This window comes from Colias croceus, chromosome Z, assembly GCF_905220415.1.
Source record: "Colias croceus chromosome Z, ilColCroc2.1".
Classification (NCBI taxonomy): Eukaryota; Metazoa; Arthropoda; class Insecta; order Lepidoptera; family Pieridae; genus Colias; species Colias croceus.
In genome coordinates this window covers 14,901,721-14,920,599 of record NC_059568.1, presented here as the reverse complement: position 1 = coordinate 14,920,599, position 18,879 = coordinate 14,901,721, and the positions used below count along the sequence as shown (strand labels likewise).

General features: G+C 33.6%; 3 protein-coding genes across 3 annotated transcripts in view; 2 read left to right on the top strand and 1 right to left on the bottom strand.

Moving 5' to 3' along the window:
- Positions 1 to 18,879, bottom strand: part of LOC123705568 (probable cytochrome P450 303a1) — a 113,893-nt gene that overhangs the window by 51,507 nt on the left and 43,507 nt on the right. The gene's annotated exons all lie outside the window — the stretch shown is intronic.
- Positions 1 to 18,879, top strand: part of LOC123705570 (Krueppel-like factor 6) — a 91,105-nt gene that overhangs the window by 28,817 nt on the left and 43,409 nt on the right. The window lies entirely within an intron of this gene.
- On the top strand, positions 8,400 to 9,877 carry LOC123705569. The gene is made up of 2 exons (XM_045654413.1): positions 8,400 to 8,453; positions 8,672 to 9,877. The coding sequence occupies exons 1-2, from the start codon at positions 8,432 to 8,434 to the stop codon at positions 9,730 to 9,732; spliced, it is 1,083 nt and encodes a 360-aa protein (XP_045510369.1). The 5' UTR covers positions 8,400 to 8,431; the 3' UTR covers positions 9,733 to 9,877.

Genomic DNA, 18,879 nt, shown 5'->3' with positions numbered 1-18,879 from the left:
ATAGAATGGGAATTTAATTTTCGTGCTTGCCAGATTTTATGACACAAACATTCACTTGGGATTTTGACACAAATATTAATTTGAAATTTACAATCAATACCATAATTTGTGATCCAGTTATCAAATTCTAAAACGAGCGTAGGTATATGAAGTTAATGTCTTCTCCTTCCACGCAATTTCTCGTGTCGCAGGTGGCATGACCAACATCCCATATATCCTTGACGGGAACACATCCATCTACATCTAAGGCGATAGCGACGTTTACTGGCAAAGTTTTCTTAAATTAATACCTTGGTTTGTTTACATTCACTTCTTAGTAGTTTAGAGTAGCTTGGGTTAACGCTGTCTATGTCATCTATTCATATCTAGTATTAAAAAAAATAGCCTATAATATATAGCCTGTATTAATTATTTAAAATCAGATTTTTGGTATATGTAGTATTTACAGAAAGACAAGAATTAATGTTAAAAGATATGTACTTTCCATTTATAAATCAGTACTCGTAAGACACTGACTCATAAAATATCCGCTCCATATTACAAGAGAACGCGCTAAATCCCGCTCCCAAGGAACTAACTGTACGGAACCCACTTCTATTAATTATGTTAATAAAGCGCACAACCTCTGACACACTTGCCGCTCCTATTTTCTAGGGACTACGTATAGAGGTTACACACGCTTCACGTACTGTAGACGCGGTGACGCCGAAACTGTTCATATATTCCATAGCTATAGATATCAACAAACATGCCTCAAATATGCCCGCGTAGGAACTTGATTCGCTTTTTGATAATTTTCAACCTTCGAGCAACTTTAGCTATTAAACTGTTTTCATAAAGTTTAACGATAGGAATGAGTCTGAGGGAGATTTGCAAGCTGTTGATTAAAGAATCTGGTCTGGCATTTAATTAAAAATCGTACGGTGGGTTATTATTTATATTATTTTTAGTTTATATTCGTATGTTATTATTTTAAATTCCAATTAATGCAATATTTGGACGGAGTCTTCGTGTGTATAGGTGGGTATTTTTTTTTAAATTCAAATTTTTAAAGGTTAGCTTTTTTGCAGTTGCGTTGGAAAGTATCCAAGTTATAATTCATGTATCTTACAAATCCTATCATATTATTTATCCAATTATTTCCAACTCTTCAATTCATTCCCCTTCACTCGGTGTTTTCTCAAATAGAAAAAATGTTTGAAAATGGGTGAGTGCCGTTGTATAAATAGACATCGCTTTCGAAATCGGACATCGTGATCAACAGATTTTGTATATTATAATAATATATAATGTACACCATGTGTTTAAGAATTTCACAAATAAACTCGATCGCATGAATCACCTTGGAACAACTTGCGAAGTAAAATTGATCTACTGACTACTACCATTCTCGATATAAACTTAATCTTATTAACACATAAGAAATTATGTGTTTATACATATATTGATATACTAGTGGTCCGCCCCGGCTTCGCCCGTGGTACATATTTCGAAATAAAAGGTAACCTATGTCCTTTCTCGGGTATCAAAATATTTCCATACCAAATTTCATGCAAATTGGTTCAGTAGTTTAGGCGTGATTGAGTAACAGACAGACAGACAGAGTTACTTTCGCATTTATAATATTAGCACAGTATTACAATATTTATTAGTATGGATGAGTGGAAAACTGATAAATTTATTTTATAGAATAATGAAAAAAAGTATTAGAACCAAAACAGATCCTTGTAGAACACCAAATATAATTAATAATATTTCACCCAACAACCCTTTGATGTTTCACTACGAAAGTACAAATAAGTAACTTAATATACAGAGCATATTTATTAAAATTAAAATAGAAAAGTTGAAAGACGAATTTGCTTTTCATTAATTGTTCAATGATTGCATTGCTGTACGAAAACTTTTAATTAGCTCCCTTTCATCCATAGAATCGCTTGCGCTGAAAATGCCAAGTGGCCGAAGGATGAATAGTTTATTTCTGTTCTATTTGTTAACAGGAACTTTCAATTCTTCATTCACATTCGAGATATCAATTCATTAGTATCAGTTGAATGTGTATATCGGAACCATCCCTAAATAATTCCGGATATATGTTGTGATTGAGCTCCTGAATTCACACAATGATTTCCACTCGGACGTGCCCCGACTACCTTTAATTTGACATAGTTCTGTATCAATTTTCCGCGTTTGGATTTTGGCAAAACCATTAACATTTCAATTTGTTAGCTAACAAATCTGGTAACATTTTCAATACTCATGCAAATTACTTATATATGAAAAAATACTGTTCAACAATTATACCTTGTCCCGCTCCCGTCCTGCTTTTCGAGGTTTTTGAACTTGTTCATAGTGTTTCTCAAAAGTTACCGTTATCATGATATTCTTTTTATTTCTTCCTTAAATGTTCACCTTTGTACGAGTTCAAGGAGGTTTGTAGGGCTTCCGCAGGTCTTTTATTGTTTACTTTTTGTCCCGTTGTTTACAAAGTTTATTTTTATCCGATTTGGACAACAATGGATGATTAAAAAATTAAAGTCGTTCATTTTTATTTTTCTTTGGTATAAAATGCAGTGGTAAAATTAAAGCAGTTCTAAAAACTTATTGAATTAGATATACATTGAAGATAGTAGTAAAGAGATAGTTGAAAATTATTTTTACGTAATAAATGCAGCTAATCCAAATACATTAAAATAGCATAGTCCCCTTGAGCTAAAGGATCTTATCGGAAACTAATTATAGGGTAACGTAATATAACCTTTCAGTCTTTATTATCTAGTTTAGGTTCCAATTACTTTTGTAAAGGTTGCATTTAAATATTCTGTTTAGACTGGCGTTTATTTTAGTATTTAATTGAATTGTAGAGTTGTAGCTTTGAATTTCCGATTTCACAATTAACTCTGGTTAAAGTTTAGCTTTTTTAGAAACTTTTTATCTAAATAAGTAGACATGGTTTAATTCTTTTTCATATCGGCAATAATATTTGGAAATTGCTATTTATCTGTCGCAAAATTAAACCAGCTGTTAAAAAAAAAATGAAATTATGATCGAGTTATTTTAATCACACACATCTTGAAAATATTGAAAAGCGTATATTGTAAAGCGTTAAATGATTTCGTTTTAATAATTTTCAGGTGGTTCGAGCGTATTCAAGCCATTATGTCCGTGTCCAGAGGTTTGATGAGACGGATTGATTATTACATGATGGTTCCGATTGTTATATTCGACATTAATATCGCAATTAGTATTGATGGAATTGCCAATTTCCATCCTCTTGTCATTCGGTTGACGACCGACCTCAGGATTGCGGAGTACCACTCGATTTGCGGAACAAAGCTTTGGCATAATTTAGTTGTTCCTGGCTTTTCAATCATGTTTTTATTAATGTACAAATCTCATGATTTTGTTGTTCTTTGTCTGGCATATCAGACACAATTGTTTTTCATATTTGTTCCTTTTTAAACGTTATTTTAGAATCTCTTCAGGGTTATCACCTTCATTATTTCACAAAGTGCCAAAAGCCAGTTATTAAAAGATAAAATTACTACCCTGATTTACCCGTGAATCAGATTCGCTAAGTACATTGACTCACAAAATTGCGCCTGATTAAATTACGGTGGAGTTTTTGATGTCACCTGACCTTTGTTAATTGCATGATGGTGTCGTGACCCCAACAGCTGAGTGGTGAGTGTGACTCACGGAGCAAGCATTTGAGAACAGTTGCTTTTCTGAAGTGTTTTCAAGACTTGTACTATGCTTTCTTTAGTGTAAGAATTGGATAATTGGCTAGGTCAGGTTAAGTTAGATGAGAAGAGGAATTACCGAATAGGCTATCCTCGTATTGACAGGTTGGTTAAGGATGACCGTATTTTTACCTAACTTTATGAGTCTAACGTTAAACCTAAACACATAATGAATAAGATCTGAATGATCTGTCTGACTGCTATTTTGCATTAGATGCCAGCCCAATTGTGTCTTGTAGTATTAGATATAGACCCACCAGCTGCTAAAGTCAAATCTCCAAACGCCAAGATGTCCATAAATAGATTATGTGTACGTGACAATCTTTCCGCAGTCCCATTGTATGTAAATCAAATTCAGACTAGCTCTTTGACGTGACAAAATGGAGATTCACGTGGTAGCTTCGCGGTTCGTAAAAATGCGGAAGCTTTGAGCAAGCAACGCTTTGATTTTCCAATCGTCCACCGATAGGTACCAGAGAACGGGAACATCTTTTTGTAGGACAGCTCACGTGTAAAAGGGATCAAGTTACACAGGACGTTGATGCAATGCATGAAATATGAAACATTGTAGGTTTTAGTTTTTATGCGATGGGACGTGGTTTTTGGGGTGCTAACCGCCATAATATGACGCATTATTTATTATTCTTCTATAAAATTTTATATATCATATTCAGAGAAACACTGAATGTTTCAATGGTAAAATTTAGTCTTTTACAGGTATATACTGACTAATATTTTAATTTAGCGTTTTTGTTGTTTTTCTCTTACGATTGTTCAGGAAAATGCTTATTAATAGCCCCAAAATTAAGCACTCCGTAACCGAAAAGTCGCACGTAATTGAAAACAAAGGGAAATGCGGGGGCCTTATTCTGTACAAGTCATGTTGGTCGCGAAATTAATTTTAATAATAATACTGTTATTATGTTGTTACGCCAAATATAAATGGCGCGCAATCATTTGTCGAAGCGGATGCATTTGACGTTTTTAACGCGCTAATTGCAAGTGTACGATAGAACGGATAGACAGATTATGATGGACATTCTCTATTCATTTTGAGAAAAATTACTGTTTTGATCACAGCTAAACAATCTTGTTGATAAATACTATTTCCACAAAGCACTTGCATCAATCAAAAGATATTAATCACCTAAATTAGTACAATTGAATTCGACAGAAATTTCTTCATTTACGTCAAACATTATGTACTCTATAATTCGTGATAGCACAATCTGATAATATTTATCATCTGTTTATGACGTCACATACGTAACATTGTAGACCTTATCTCATTGTATACAACAGTTTTTATCTGGAACCAAATTTGGCATCAAAACAATAGGTGAGAATGGTCAATATTGGATTTGTTTGCGAGTTTAATAACCTGACCAGTATCATTTTGAAGTCGGTGTTCAACTAAGTTGAACCCGCAACTTCACTCGCCTGGTGAATACCATAGATCTAATCCGAATGGATTAAATAGTTTTGTTAATCGTGAATATAATTTATCTATCGAAAATTTCATCTTTATCCGTGCAGCCGTTTTTTGGGTAAAAGCGTAACTAACATCCATTCATCTACACAATGCATTTGAATAGTAGGGGACTGACTGACCCTCTATGAACTTCATACCGTGTCATGAACTTTCTTCGTAATTTTTTGTTGGAGGATTTTTCCACTGGCTTAATAGTTATTCTGCTGTTCGGGGCGGTGGCAAATCCAACAAATCAACGATCGTAAAAATGGCACCAGCCGTTCTTGAGTACCTAATGGTATAACTGAGCCAACATTGCTTTATACATATAGATCTGTATTTTTCGCAATTCGTACGCTATGCATGTAGTTTTAGGGTTCAAAAGAGGTTATCTCGATGAAATTTTGGACAGAGCAAAGTATTTTAATCAAAATTATCCCCAAGATATGACCAGAATAAATAAAAGGTACATGTGGTTCGTTAATAGATACTCATGTAGCCGCAACTTTTGCAATTATATGTTGCCTGATGATGGAACTCATATTTTAATAGACTGCCGTAGTTACAACTGTTACTTATAATTTAATACGCGCTGTTAGTGCCCTCTTTGCCACCTATAAATAGTTTACTGGTTAAATAAAGTGATTAAGCAAAGTGTTTCAAGAGCGAGCTATTGTAATGTGAAATTGATATTAATTTATATTCTAGTTAATGTTTTATTATTTGGCGTGGCGCGTTTATATTGCGAAGTTAACAAATATAACCTGAAACTACCATAGTGTTGAGATTTATAATATGAAGACCCGGTATCGAGGTGGTGACCCGGATTAATTTGGCAGCGGGAGTGAGTTCGACCCTACTACAGGGAAAATTATGTGAACGTTGTTTTTCCCATAGCATCCTTTCGTCTATAAACGTGTTTACAAAAAAAAAGTATGTTTATAAAATAAAAAAGGGGTTTATAAAATATTCCTGTCTCTTTTTTCCTCAATAATTAGTAATGGGATGTTTCTACTCAAAAACAAAAACATTACTCATAATTTTTTACGTAATACATAAATGTACTTACGCAGTTCACAAATCCTATGAGGTTTTTTGCTAATTATAATGGAGAAAATTATAATTAGAAGAAAATCTCACAGGGTTATTAATACTTATCTGTGAATGAAGGAATAATTCGAACAGACTTTTAGATACGTTGCAAAAATCTGACATTTAATTTCGATGACCCGAGTCTGGTTTCGAGGGTTCGTATACCTCAGCTGCCATCTAAACGACGACTTGTTAAGATAAAGTCTATCTTGCCACAGTTCGTCCACCGAACAACTCTTTTGAATTTAAATATTCAATACGTGGAATTTCAGTTATAACTTGATAAAATACACGTTACGTGAAGGTGTCTACGATGTGTAAATGAAATTTTTCAGATTTTTCAAAATGCTCTCCCTGTACATAAAAGTGACAGGTAAGAGTAAAAATTAAACGGCGATTTTATTAAATACACGTTCATGACGATATTCTTTGTAGTTTAATGTGAGAGAAATTGTGTCGGAATTTTCTGAATAACCAGGATATAAAGGACTCTCAGTTGTATGGTAGCGTATATTTAACATGGACCAAAATAGAATTGATATTTGAATTTGTAATTAAAATTTGTTTTACAAAATTAATTATTTGACTAACAAAATGATTTTCCTATTTTTAATTCATGCTATCGAATAATTTCAGTAACTTCATTAAATAATACCGTGTTTTTTAACCGACTTCAAAAAAAGGAGGAGGTTATCAATTCGGCCGGTATGTTTTTTTTTATGTATGTACACCGATTACTCCGAGGTTTCTGAACCGATTTACGTGATACTTTTTTTGTTCGATGCGGGATGGTGTCGAATTGGTCCCATAAAAATTTTATTCGGATAGGCCCAGTAGTTTTTATTTTAAATGGGCATTTTTGCAAATGCAAGTTTGAAGTCGGTTGTTTTTAACGCAGTTATCACTTGTTTTAAATTTCAGTTTTAAAACATGTACAAAAATATGAATAAACCCGAGTTTAAAATTGTGTAGACAAATTTGGAACACAATTTTGCTTACAATCAAACGCTGACAAACGAAATGAAATTTCAAATCTATCGCAATAAAGATCTGTTTCACAATGCTCCATGTTTACACGAGTACATGTGTACACGCATACACGCATCACGACATTGCGTTCATAAACGGTACACTTGATATCATAAAAGCATTTTTGTTCGATTTTGGAGCAAAATTTAGAGCGGAAATATCGCTCCAGCGCGCAGGCGTCACAGCGGAAAGGTATTCCACACGTTCCGCCTGCCTCACCAGCGAGATTGATGTGTGTAGAATATTTTACACCAAGATAAGGGTCCATATGAGCACCCTGTATAGCGAGCGGTTTAGCGACGCTCCGATAGCAGGGTTTTAGTAAAATTTTTCTAATGTTATGAGAGGGATAAGCGTGCATACTTTGATGATGATAAAAAATGGTTGGAACACTTATCGTTGTTATATGTGAAACGGCAGTATGTATTTTGGGTCGATACACCATGTTTTTGAGTAGAGGTTTAAACAAGCAAACCTCCTTCGAAATTCATTCAAATTAGATAACTAATAAACGTAAACATTTCTTTTAGAAATATTTAAGTACCCTTCGTACATGAACATACAGACGGTAATGTCAATGTAATAAATACTGGGAATGGTTTATGAGTATAATAAACCTTTAGATGTCCCGTCCGTAATTTAGATAGAACATTATGTAAAACAAAATATGTACAGTAAACAGATGAATTTGTAATTACGTTAAAAATCAGCGCAAGCGAATATTTGCTTAATTTACTGAACACAGAAGGTCTAAGCTGCGACGGAAACGGGTGAATCAAAAGATACAAAATTAAACATTATTTCCAGCCCAGGAGTTCTCTGAATCGCGTTAACGTCGTTGATTGCTAACTGGATCGGTATAAACCAATTATCAATTTATTTTGCAGGCTGCTCTAACTTCCTATCCGGCTAAGCTCCTGTTGCTTGCACGAAATGCACGTCTGTCTTTCTGCGATCCAATTATTCTGGAGCTAACATCACATGCGTTTCTATATGAGAAACAATAAAATGTTGCGATATCGATATTAAATAAATACGGATTTTTATTGCTCTTGTTTCACATTTAAATTGTTCGAGAAGGGGAAGTCGTTTGAAAATGTTTGTGTTTCTTTTACTGCGTAAGTTTTGTTTTTCATTTTATTTTTGGGTATTGTTCATTTTGAGAATATTAATGGTATCATGCTTAATATTACAATATTATATATCGTATGTCAGACCCTTAACAGTGTAAGATAATACGACGAGATTTTATGAACGATCCGTTCAATATCACCCCTCTCATCCTATGTCAACCAACGGTACGTTAAATTCTAAAATAACCCTTCCGATATTTCAGTTTCTCCGTGTTTCGGATGGGATTTAAAACACACACTGGACATTCAAAAAAATAAATTAGATGAATTTGGATTAGACAAGCTTGTGTCCAAACATAGACACGATTTCTACGAAATAGACGGCAACAGCCCGCAAAGCGAGCAGCTGAAAAGTTATATACAATTTGTGTCGAAACTTTCTGAGAATCTTATAAACAACGTTCATGGTAATATAAAACGCAATTATGAATTGAACGCAGACGAAGTGAAAACGCTCGACTATCGTTTTAACACTACTAATTTGGAATATGAAAGCATTTTGAATGAGTATCTGAACAAAATGGCCAAGGGTGCCAAATACAACGACAGCACAATATTCTTATTAGATTTCATGGATCTGTCCAACTTTTTATTACAGTCCGTGATCGAAAGTAATCTTGCAGATATCAAAGGAAAGTTTCTTTTGCCAAACTCTTGGTACAATCAGCCTTTGAAATATACGATGTTGAGACAACAAATGAAAATTGTTATGAACGTAATGGAAATCACGATTTGTAGAAACTTATCGATCTGTATTGATAATGCGGCGTACACCGAGTACATTATCGAGTGGCTGCGGCTTCTGCTCAACGCAGATGACGAGACTTTATTAAATTTCTTCAAAGCAATAAGTGAAATCCTTACCGAGAAGAAGCATACAATCAAAAGTAATATAATATTTCGAAGTAAATGTAAGACCGCAGCGAATTCACATTCCTCACAACAAAGGAATATTCTAGACTTTCTTGATGAGGTTTTGAGTGGACAAGATACCGATATCTTCCAATCTCGTTACAAGCAAGTAGCTGATATGTTAAAGGGTCTGTTCAAAATTATCGACGATAATTACGAACTTAATTACGAAAATACCTTAAAACTAGATGACGTGTCCCTAAAATTTTTCCATCTAAAAGATATTAGCGAAGAAGATATAAAATATGCATTAGATACTATAGTAGAAAACATGCAGGTGAATATAAAAATATGGCCTCTAAATGTGCAAAACGAATTAGAATATGCATGGGAGCAAATAACTCTCCAGTAGAATATAACTCTTGAAATATTTTTGCGTGGAGCTGTGAATAATATAACAAATTTTACATATTCGCAAACGGATTATATGCACTTACACATGCGTCGTTTTTTTTACACTCTCATACTAATAAAAGCTATTAATCCATCCAAACTTTTATAGCTATCATTTGTAGGCTCCTAATAGTACTCGTAGATTTTAAATGGCATACGTATAAAAACACATTTGAATAAATTTGTCAGCCATTAAGCATACGATTCGTCCATATGCGACATAATGCTCGAAGACTATCTCGCACGTTGACTCATTGTATACTCAACAATGGATTGAAAATGAAGCGATGTGATACCAAAACATTCCAACCAAGTATCCATAATCAATGGTATTGTATTCTTACGTGACTAGACTTCGCCTTATGCTTGACGCGATAATAACTCGTATGTTTATTAGTAACAAATTTCATATTCTCTTCAAGGGCAATTGTAGGTTTGTAATCTTAATAATACTTGCAGGTATTTTGAAGTTTATTGACGCCGTGTTTCGATGATACATTGCATTATGCATGTTTGATAAATTTGCTAAGGCCCGTTTAATTCGCGTCGATGGAACGCAAATTTGCTCGGAATGATTTGCATTTTAAAAACTGAATAAAAATAGAGTATTAGCATTTTCTGGAGTGTTCCATTTAATGGAAGGAATAAGAGAACGTTTCGTTTTATTCTGGTTCGTGCTGTTACACTAATGTCCATTATCTTAATCGTCTTTATAAGCGTGAATCCTAAAATTGTTATTTTAAATCCAGATGTATGACGTCAGGTTTAACTTGTTTTTGGCTATAACCAAAGATAATGTAATAATGGTCTGTAATTAATGATTTCAACGTATTACCTACGCGGTTTTCTGGAAAATCTGGTGTTTAAAATATAATAAGCTATTTCGGCGAATTCAGATATATTTCAGAATGTGGTTGTATTCGTTATATGCGTATCAACCATCGATGAATTAATTATGAAATTCCGTTCTTTTGTGTATTAATCCGTGCTTATAAGTAATTTAAAAATCTTTGGTAATTGTGAATTCGATTATTTTGATTTTAATTATTGTACGATTTGATGATTACAAATTTGACGTACTTTTGGTTAGATAGTAATGGAATATGTTACATACTACTTAGATAGACTCTATGAGTTTTGGATTTTCACCGAAGGACATTCAAACAGGAGGCTAATATTCCTAGATAATAGTAGTTAGTAGTATTTAAACGTGTCACAGAGCTGAGTAATCGTTCCATACTGTTGAACTCATTATAAAATCGCATTAATGAATAGCAATGGCGTTTATAACATACTTAATTGACACTTTTTTCACGATACCGGTAATCGCTACATGCTTCGAACACTAGGCTATACTGTATCATTAGATTTAACTTGAAAATTAATATTCGCGGCTTGCAAACCTGCGCCGCGGCATTCCACTAGGGTACTATTACGTCATGTAACGGCCAATTCAATAAAACTCAAAATCGCCTGGCAAAATATCCGTTGTTACACCGGCGATACGTTGTAGGTGTTCGTTAACAGCAAAGGACCTTGATGTTAATTATTATTTTTAAAGGTGGTTGGCTTTTTTTTGGTGGTATTTTACGTTAAACGTTACAGCTGCTGTCGGAGCCTTGTAAGGATTTAAATTTCAATGTGTTAAGAAAAAATGGCTTGGAAAATTAATGTAGGAATTTATGATTAAGGTGCTTTGGGAATAGGTTTATTATTTTTATATTAGCTCATATTTAGTTTCAAGCTGCGGTTTAGCAAAGTATCATAACACAATGTGCTTATGAAATTTTAGACGAATATGTAGTAAATTCTTAGGGAGAAGTAATTACATTTTTGTATTTGGATGTATGTACTTAAATAAATAAAGCGAATTAAATAAAATGAAACCAATTTTTGAGATTAATTAAGTATATTCTAAGATCCGAACATAAGGCGAAATTCAACGGCGTGATAATAGAATGAGACCAATTTTATAATTAATTTAGTATATTAAAAAAATGTATTAAAAATGGCTTGACTTGGAAAATCCTGGACAGGACATTTTTAATGAATTAAAAAAAAAAACATTTATTTTAATTTTTTATTAATTGCAGTTTCGAGATAATAAAACAATTTTGTAATAAAACAGTGCTGACATAATTTTTTTTTATCATCCTATCAAGTGAAAATAACTGGTACCGACATACCTGTTTATACCTGCCAACCTAGCCGTTTGTCCCGGTAAATATTAGAAAACGACTATGACTGCACATTCTGTAGGTTTCATACTTTAAGTCTATTATATATTTTTTTTATTATCTTGATACTGCAATTAATTAAAAAAAAATGTTTTTTTTTTTAATTCATTAAAAATGTCCTGTCCAGGATTTTCCCAGTCAACCCATTTTTAATACATTTTTTAATAGACTAAATTTATTATAAAACTGGTCTCATTCTATTATCACGCCGTTGAATTTCGCCTTATGTTCACATCTTAGACCAGCATATATGTTTCATGATATAAAAATAGGATGATAAAATCGTCACGGTGTCTGAAGAAAATTGGTCCTTAATTTTCAACAGAGACGGATGAACATTAAAAGGAAATAAATAACTATTTGTACCGGAAATAAAGCTCGGTAGGGTGTGAAATAGAGGTTAGTATTTTGTATGGTCCATACATAGCGGCGAACGAAGCCGCGGGCGAGATGCTACTATAATATTTATCGAAGCTTGTCACATCTGGGTTGAATCACAACTTCCAACACAAAGACAGCGTGTCTCATGCTTTTTTATCGATTTATTTTTGTACTCGCATCAACACTAGCGTGTTTGATGCGCCAAAATGATTAACAAATAAATGGTAAGTAGGTGTACCTAATGCGAGAGGTATAACATTGAATACCGCAATTTGTAAATTTGTCTTCATAAAGAGCGCTTGTATTTTCGTACTTACGTACAAATTACCATTCACTCGTAATTTTAGTTCGAACGGAGGTAAATGCCAGTTAAATAACCCATGTTGAAAAATTTATGGGTCATTTGAACCACCAGGTGATCTATCTAGAACGATATAAGAGCATAAAATAATAAGATACAGCACTATGGTGTGACTTGTTAGCTGTTCACCTGAGTGAGTAGAGATTTTTTCCCCTTGTCTCCATGATTTTAGTACGACGTTGCGGAATAATGGAGTAAAAACAGTATTGTAGTCTAAGTCGGTTGATTTGCAAATAAAAAAACATTCCAAATACTTAATGATTTCAGTCAATTCATTTTTGAATTCCCTTCAACACTATCGTATTTGGTACTCCAAAATAACAAACAAATAAATGATAAAAGTAAGTATCCAATGCGAGAGGTATAACATTGAATACCAAAATTTGTAAATAAGTGTTCTTAAGGGCTACAAATAACCACCCGTAGTATGAGCTCAAACGTAGGTAAATGTCAGTTAGTCGATTCGCAAAAAGCAACAAAAACAACATTCCAAGTACATTATGGTATCTCGGTGAGTCACTATGCGCTGAGCAGTTTGACTTACATTATCTATGTAATTGTACGTGCTGAAAATCGGAATATTAATGAGCCAGTGTTTTATACACGAGCTAACAATATGACTGGTTAGTACTCTCGGGTTTATAGTGGACTTGTTTTTGCTATTTGTGTTAGTAAAAAAATCTGAAAAATTTGTCGGATCAGATTTTTTAAACAGGTAAGTATCAAATGTCTAAAATTAATTTAACGAAAGGAACATACAACATACATACATACATACACAACTTCACATTTATAATATTAATAATAGGACAGTAATAGCAGAATAGAAGTGAAAATTATCAAGTTTGTCTTGCATTTGCTTTGACAATTTCACGTTGGATTTAAAACGAGTAGGCGTCGATAAATAATTGTATACCGTCGAGTTTGATTGGTTTTTATGGATAATAATCCTAGTTTCATGCATATACGGACTGGATCGTTTTTATATGAAGTTATTTTATGATGAGTGTAAAGTGATATAAATAAACTCAAATCGTAAAACGGTATCTTATCTGTACCAAAATGCGCAAAGCAAAACATTTTTCATGTATTCACAAATATTTTTTTTAATTTATAGAGACATGGAAACGATCACAAACAAAGCAAGATAAAAAAAGATGTATTGTTTTTAACAGTAGCGTATTACAATCGTCATCTGCTTCGCTATCTATCCCGACCGTCTGCATATTGTAAACTATGATCGTGCCGGTAACTCGCATACGAATATAATTAACTAGCTTACCGACCGCGGCTTCGCCCGCTTTTTCTAAAACGATTTGAGATTTAAACTATCCTATCTCTCAAGTTGGATCGAACTGCACATGGTGTGCGAATTTTATTTCTTATTGAATTATAGAATATTATAATCGGTTAAGTGGTTTAGGAGTCCATTGAGGACACACATTGTGACACGAGATTTATATATAGATATATATATTATTTTTAGATTTTAAATAACCAAGTTTAATTGCTCGGGAAATGTCTCCATTAACCTATCAGTTGTTCACTGAGATATACTTAAAGTGACCTAATGTTGTTGTGAGCTATATTGCCAATAGAGCGTGATTTTGAATATGAGCTAATTATTTGTGTACGATGTTTAATGTGATGAACCCATTGTTTCACCGTTTCCTACGTGAGTGTTGATAATTTCGCTGATATTGTTGAGTGTTTTGGTGAATATGTTAACTAATTTTACACCTAGATTAAACCTACCAATTGATGTTAGTACGTCCATAAATTGTTGTAGCAATGAGATTTATCGAGTGTCAAAAATTGTGGTTTTTATTACACTGATGTTAGCGTTTTCTCCTATCTTCTATTTATTATTTTACTCATAGTTCGAATTAAAAAGAGCACCTTCTGTTCCGGAAATGTCATCACGAAGATAAGCCTCTTTGTTAAATAGCTTTTTAATGGGAAATAATGAAAATGTTTTTGTGCGCAGCAAACAGCCTCGTTCTAAATAGGTATGAGATATTCTAGCCTCTGTCTGACCTGTGGAACAGTTTTCATTAAGTTATATTCATTTAGATTATGAGCCTAGTTTCATAGTATTGCAGTTTACTTCTAGTTCGGATTCAAACGCGTTATTGAAGTTGCGTCGGACTGTTTTTGTTTTATGTACGTGTTTTAATAGCGCTCAAGTTGTGGATGAATTAAACTTTTGCTTTGGGATTGATGGTTTTGGTTTAGACGTGGTTTTGGTGTTTGTTTTGTATATGGAATATGGATACTAAAGTTACTATTACACACATTTTAGTTTTGGGTAACAGAAACGTGAAGTTAGATAGGTACTTACCCGATATGCAAGCGTATTTAACATCAACAATTTTCAAACAAAAGTTTCAAATAAAATGCGTTTAATGTGGTATTTTAAAATATTATCAACATCTAATATCTAATATATATTATAAAGGCGAAAGTTTGTATGGATGTATGGATGTTTGTTACTCATTCACGTAAAAACTACTGAACCGATTACAATGAAATTTAGTACACATATAGAGGGTAACTTGGATTAACACATAGGATATCACAATATCACACATTTTTATCCCGGAAATCCCACGGGAACGGGAACTATGCGGGTTTTCCTTTGCAAACGCGGGCGAAGCCGCGGGCGGAAATCTAGTTTCCTATATGTGTAAGCAAATAGCGGCATTGAAATTGAAGATAGCAAAACCTGTAAGTACCTACGGAAACATCACAAGGAGAGGCTCGTCTCGTCTAGCTCGTCTAGTCAAATAATAATCAGAACAGATTTTATTTTAATGCCTCGATAAAGGGAATGCATGTGACTTAACATTGTCGTAACGCAAACGTTGTCATCAGCACTTATCTAAATTATTCCTTTTGATACTTGTGTTTGTATGAGGAACGTATGACGATTGACGCGTGACTGGTTTGTATATCGTGATTTTGTTTGTATCAAAACTGTTTTTGTAGATCAAATATCCGTGTGGATAAATAAAAAAATTATATTATATTATATATTATTTAGGGGTATAAATATTACTTATTGTATATGGCACAAAAACTATTGCTGACTTTCGGAGCTTTTGGTTGTACTTACCTACTGGAATAATTAATTTAATTTGTATAGATTATTAAGAATCGGTAGCCATTAGTTACTTACTTTATAGTTTATACTAGTTTGAACTGGATGAAGTAAAAGGTTGCAACATATTTGGAGGGTTATATTCTATACGTAAGATATGAATGAGCTTAATATCCTGTCCAGGATTCTCCCAGTCAACCCATTTTTAATACATTTTTTAACCGACTTCAAAAAAAAGGAGGAGGTTATCAATTCGGCCGGTATATTTTTTTTTTTTTTTTTATGTATGTACACCGATTACTCCGAGGTTTCTGAACCGATTTACGTGATTCTTTTTTTGTTCGATGCGGGATGGTGTCGAATTGGTCCCATAAAAATTTTATTCGGATAGGCCCAGTAGTTTTTATTTTATGAGCATTTTTGTCTGTAGGTATTTGTAAATTTTGCAAGTGCAAGTTTGAAGTCGGTTGTTTTTAACGCAGTTATCACTTGTTAATACACTAAATTTATTATAAAATTGGTCTCATTCTATTGCCGTTGCATTTCGACTTATATTCGGATCTTAGACCATAAGGATTATAGGCATGTAAGCCAAGGGAGTAAACCAGTCTAAAAGCTCAGACTAGCGCCAGCCCGTCTAGAAAGTATGAAATACTTATTTACAGATTGTCTGTATAAAATCCCTATTACCATATACCAATTGACTCTATTAATCATAGAAAGAATTAATGCTATCTATAATTAATACGATCTCCAACATAAGCTTTATCGCAATTGGAATTATACCTCCAGTAATTTAAACTTTTTACTCAAAGGTATTGAATGCATTCAAGAGAAAACTTTTATTCTTTTGAACGCTGCTTTAAAAGTAATGCCCAAAGGGTGCAGTTCTTAGTTAACTAGTGTACTTTTATTTACTGAATCCTAGTATTTACGTGGGAATTGAGAGAATATTGCGAATCAAAATATTTATTGAAGACATACAAGAACCGATCAAAGGAACGCTATAGAAGGGATTTATAAATCTTCTCATATGGGAATTTGAAAGCATTTTTCTTACGTCTTTTAAATGTTCAGTTATTAAGAACTAACGGTCCGCCCCGGCTTCGCCCGTGGTACATATTTCGCAATAAAAGGTGGCCTATGTTCTTTCTCAGGGTCTAAAGAATGTCTGTGCCAAATTTCATCAAAATCGGTTGAGAGGTTTAAGCGGGAAAGACAGACAGACAGACAGAGTTACTTTCGCATTTATAATATTAGTAGGGATTTGTTTAACGATTTTAAAAAGTAAACATTAATATGGAATATGGGCTCCATTTGCCTATGATTTGGAATTTATTTTTCATGTTTAAATTAGACGATGAAAAGAAAATTATTTTACTGTCACAAATGTTTCCATTATTATTTAGTTCACATTTATTCCCACTTTAAACCCAGCAAGAGTAATCCAGCAACGCTTCATATATATGTTTTATTCACGTCGTCTTAAGAACAGCTTGTCAAATTAACTGCAATCTGCCAGATTTGAATAAGTAAGTTGACAATGTGTGCTCGTAGTTTGCGAACTGACCTGTCTGGTATGACCAGGAAAATAGTAGTGAATGAATATGCTATAGTTTGCTGGACTGGGTCATGTGGTTTGAAGTAGTATAATGATTTTCGGTATAGGAAAGCATGCTTGAAGTAGGTAGGTGCTATATTGAAGTTCATTATGAGGAACATTGATGGTGGTGTGATTAATTAGTCATATTTGATGCATGGTTGTCTTGTACCAAATATGACCAATTAATAGTGTAAAAAATTAGAAATCACAGTAAAAGGTACTAAATAGTATAATGTTTAAAAAGTAAGCAGAGATTGTCGATAGAATCTAAAATTTTATAACTTGGAATTTTTATGAATGAAATTCAAATATAAATTTTAAATATCAAAAGTAGTACATGTCGGTGACGCGAACCCATAAGATTATCCCCTTCCAAAATCTGCTGAACGTGGAAAAACAAGTTTTCACTTCATAAATCGTATATCATAGATATTATAATCTATCGTATATTCATATAGGGAATGTAGTGGAAACACAAAGTATACAGTCAATAGTTACGCAAATTGAAATCCATACTTATTCAGATCTCAATTTAGATTTCAGATTGGAAAATGTATCGCAAAGATACAAAAGATCACACGACTATTCTAAACCCGCTACCGTCTCAATGTATTTTCCTACTTTGTAATCCAGCAGAAGCGCATTCAAGGCTTGCCACTTAAACTTCATTCAGCGTTGCAAGGAATAACAAATTTATTTTTCTCGTTTACAAAACTTCAACTCGTTGTATTGGTTTCCTTATTTGTAGCGAGCGGACCGTAAACACAGTGTAGTGGAGCAACGTCCCGATACCAAGTTTTGTTTGGTTTGTCGCGCTCGTGGTCACATGTCTTGCTATACCTACGGCGGAGTAAAGTGCACTGGACTGTGACACTTACTGTTATTTGATTGTGTTCTAGTGGTTGGATAAAAATGTCGTAAGAGGAACGATTTATCGACTGGATCCTTCACTGGAACACTTTATCTCAATAAACACTATACTTGTGTGTTTATAAAATTAGGCTTCTAACCTAGGTATGTGCTCGTTGTTTAGTGTTCAAAGTGTTGGTTTAAGATATTTTGAGAATGAAGCGCTATTGTAATTCCCGGGCGTAGGTCTGAGAGTAGCGCATCCAGGCCATGTTAGGCATTTACTACCTCACCTTTATGTTAAATCTTTGAGCCTGTTTGTTCTCGCTGGCTGCGCCGAATTTCCATCGACTGTTCAGACAAAGGAATATTTGCTAACATATCCCTTGTTACGTGTACAACATTTTGTAGGTTAGGTATCTGATTTTCTTTGAGCGCCACTGAAATACCAGAACTAACAGTACTACGCGTATATATCATGGATAACTATCTAATTCTCTGTATGTGCTTACATCGTCTTCATTGTCTTTAATTAAATGTAACGACGAGTATTAGCTTCCAGTTAATCTCATCGC

Coding starts and splice junctions, on each gene's coding strand:
- LOC123705569 (XM_045654413.1), top strand. CDS start 8,432: ATGTTTGTGTTTCTTTTACTGC. Junction 8,454..8,671: donor GTTTGTGTTTCTTTTACTGC/GTAAGTTTTGTT, acceptor CCGATATTTCAG/TTTCTCCGTGTTTCGGATGG.